The sequence below is a fragment of the Nannochloropsis gaditana genome (assembly GCF_000240725.1).
Source record: "Nannochloropsis gaditana CCMP526 unplaced genomic scaffold scaffold155, whole genome shotgun sequence".
NCBI classification, from domain to species: Eukaryota; class Eustigmatophyceae; order Eustigmatales; family Monodopsidaceae; genus Microchloropsis; species Microchloropsis gaditana.
The window spans coordinates 28,252-30,611 of record NW_005803798.1 but is presented as its reverse complement, the minus strand read 5'-3'; the positions used below and the strand labels follow the sequence as shown (position 1 = coordinate 30,611).

The 2,360-nt window shown below is 57.2% G+C and overlaps 2 protein-coding genes across 2 annotated transcripts; one reads left to right on the top strand and one right to left on the bottom strand.

Moving 5' to 3' along the window:
* Positions 1 to 16: 16 nt before the first annotated feature.
* Positions 17 to 1,182, bottom strand: NGA_0648800 (gamma-tubulin complex component 4; the record flags this gene model as incomplete). The annotated part of the gene is made up of 4 exons (XM_005855604.1): positions 1,026 to 1,182; positions 637 to 853; positions 374 to 532; positions 17 to 146 (listed from the first exon to the last, which is right to left on the bottom strand). Exons 1-4 carry the CDS (start codon positions 1,168 to 1,170, stop codon positions 17 to 19), a joined length of 651 nt encoding a protein of 216 aa, XP_005855666.1. The 5' UTR covers positions 1,171 to 1,182.
* Positions 1,183 to 1,420: 238 nt separating this feature from the next.
* NGA_0649400 (uncharacterized protein) lies at positions 1,421 to 2,176 on the top strand (the record flags this gene model as incomplete). The annotated part of the gene is made up of 3 exons (XM_005855610.1): positions 1,421 to 1,479; positions 1,667 to 1,788; positions 1,928 to 2,176. Coding segments are annotated over exons 1-3 (423 nt in total), but the record flags the coding sequence as incomplete, so codon positions are not given.
* Positions 2,177 to 2,360: the final 184 nt, after the last annotated feature.

The following is a 2,360-nucleotide window of genomic DNA, read 5'->3' as shown; positions in this document are numbered from 1 at the left end:
GGGGTCTTCCCATCTCTCACCCTCCCTTCCTCCCTTCCTCCCTCTTCCCTACCTGCACCCGGGCGAAGAGCTCCTCCATCGCCCCCCTCACTGCCAGCGAGCCTGAGCAGGCTTCTTCTTCCAGCACGTCCAATACGCGCGCACCCCTGCAGAGAGAGGGTTAGGACGACAGAGGGGGGAATAGAGGGAGGGAGGGAAGAAGGGGATACCGGTAGCCCCAAGGGGACTCATCAGCAGGTTCTTCACGCGAGCATGCGCCAGCACTACCCCACCGTTACGCCCGCAAACACCAGCTAAGCGTCCTTCGCGGCTCTTTCCCGACAAAGTGCATGCCCCTCCCTTCCCAATGACCCCTCCTCTTTCCCTCCCTCACCGGCACTGCCTCCTTCCCAGCTTCTCCACCATCCCCACGACGGCGGGCAGGAGCACGTGGAAGTCACCTTCCCTTCCCAACGTGTGATGCGCGTGAGACAGAGGCAGGCGAGGGTCGGCCGCCATCGCTCGCTCCAATCCGGCGATGGTACCTGCATACCTGAAGTGTCGGAGGGAGGGGCGCCAACGAAGCCATAGGCGGAGGGAGGAGGGAGGAGGAATGAGTCGCGCGGTGGACACGCGGTAGTGCTGGCATCTACGTACCGTCGCAAAAGCCCCTCTTCAATTCCGACCGCCAAAGCCTGCAGATATAAGCTTCCTTGGGGCCCCTGGTCCCCCTCTTGGGAAGTCTCTGTGCCCTGTCTGCCTATGAGGACGTCCGCGTTGTCCCCCCCTCCGAATCGGTGTGCGGCAACAAAGGCGTCCAGTCGATGATAATAGGCACCCAGGCACACGATGCGGTTGATTATTTCCTTCTCCGCTGTGCACGTGACAATATCGTGGGGGGGAGCGAAAACGGACAGAAAGCAATTCTCAGGTTTGTGACCTTTCGGCTCGAACCAGGTTAGTTCCTGCGCGTTCCGACCAGCACAAGCCCTGCCAATTTATGAAATCGTCCGGTCGTCCCAACAACTTTGTTTTCACAGACTTACCGGCGCTTAAAAAAGTGATGTCCGGAGCCACCTGATACGTGAGAGAGGAGCAGGAAGAGGAGGAGGTGGAGGAACCGGGAAGTCGCACGGGAATTATGACGTCCCCAGGGATGCCCAAGGCGGCCAAAAGGACCTCATGCTGCATTTGGGCGCCCACCTGTCACAATGTAAGGGTTTTCGTTATCGATTGAGGCTCCAAACCGACGCGCGTCGCGAAGGACGTGCTGCTCGCTGATCTTGTCCGCTTGAGCGAGGAGGTCACCAAGGATCGAGCAGTACTTTGATTTATACAAAAACCTCCCTGTCTTTCGGCGCATACACAGAGGCGAACGGCTCGGGACAAGGGAAAAAAATATGTATTTAGAACATTTGCAGGCTGGATAATTGGGAGAGAGGGGATAGATGGCGTCTAGCATTAGACTGCTTCCCTCAGCTCTTAAAGCGAGGCATGCTGGTAAGTGAGTTGCGTGCGCCGCATGGCGTGAAGCGTGCAGTCTTGTCACAGAGCACGCCCAACACGACATTGCATTGTATCGTTTATTTCATTTCCATCTCCGCTCTCCTTTTCTTTCTCTCCTTCCCTCATTTCTTCCTCCCCTCCTTCCCATCCTCCCTTCCTGTCCGCTCATGCCCCATCACAGCCCTCTTTGCTCTCGGCATCGGGGGAGCTGCAGGCGCGATCAGATACCAAACAGACGAAGGCACAAGGCGCTCCGTCTATTTTTGGTCTAGGGCATTTCCCATCTACCTGCACTATCGCTACGTAAGTGGTGTTCAAGGAAGCTTGGCTATTTTTCACGGGAAAAGCTCGGTGCGGAAGTAGGTGTACAGCAACCACTTACCGCAATCCGACTCACCCAAGAAACATGAAACCCTGAATCCGTGTCGTGCACCGCCCCTAGCCGCCTCTCCCTCCCGCCCGCTCACCTTCCTCCTCCCCTTCCTCATCCCCTCTCTGCCCGCACGGACCTATTCGCATTTCCCGCTCGCCCTTTTCAGGTGAAGAGTCAGGTGCAGCATTTACCGGAAGCAGAACAAGAGGAGGCCTACGCGCCTCTCCACCAGAAATATGCCCCGGAGGTGGTGGATATCATCTTGCATCTGAAGGGCTTCTACATCAAGGTACCGATCAGGATGGGGAGGAGGAAGTAACGGCAAGCGGTTTAAAAGTGAAAGAGAGGCCAAAGACAGTCGTTCACGTTTCCTTTCCTGCCCACCCCCGAACCCGTTGCCTTGGAATAGATCGCACAAGTGGGCAGCACTCGGAGCGATTTGTAAGTCCTCCTCCAGCGCTCCATCTCCTTCATCCCCTCCTTCCCTCCCTCCCTCCTCCCC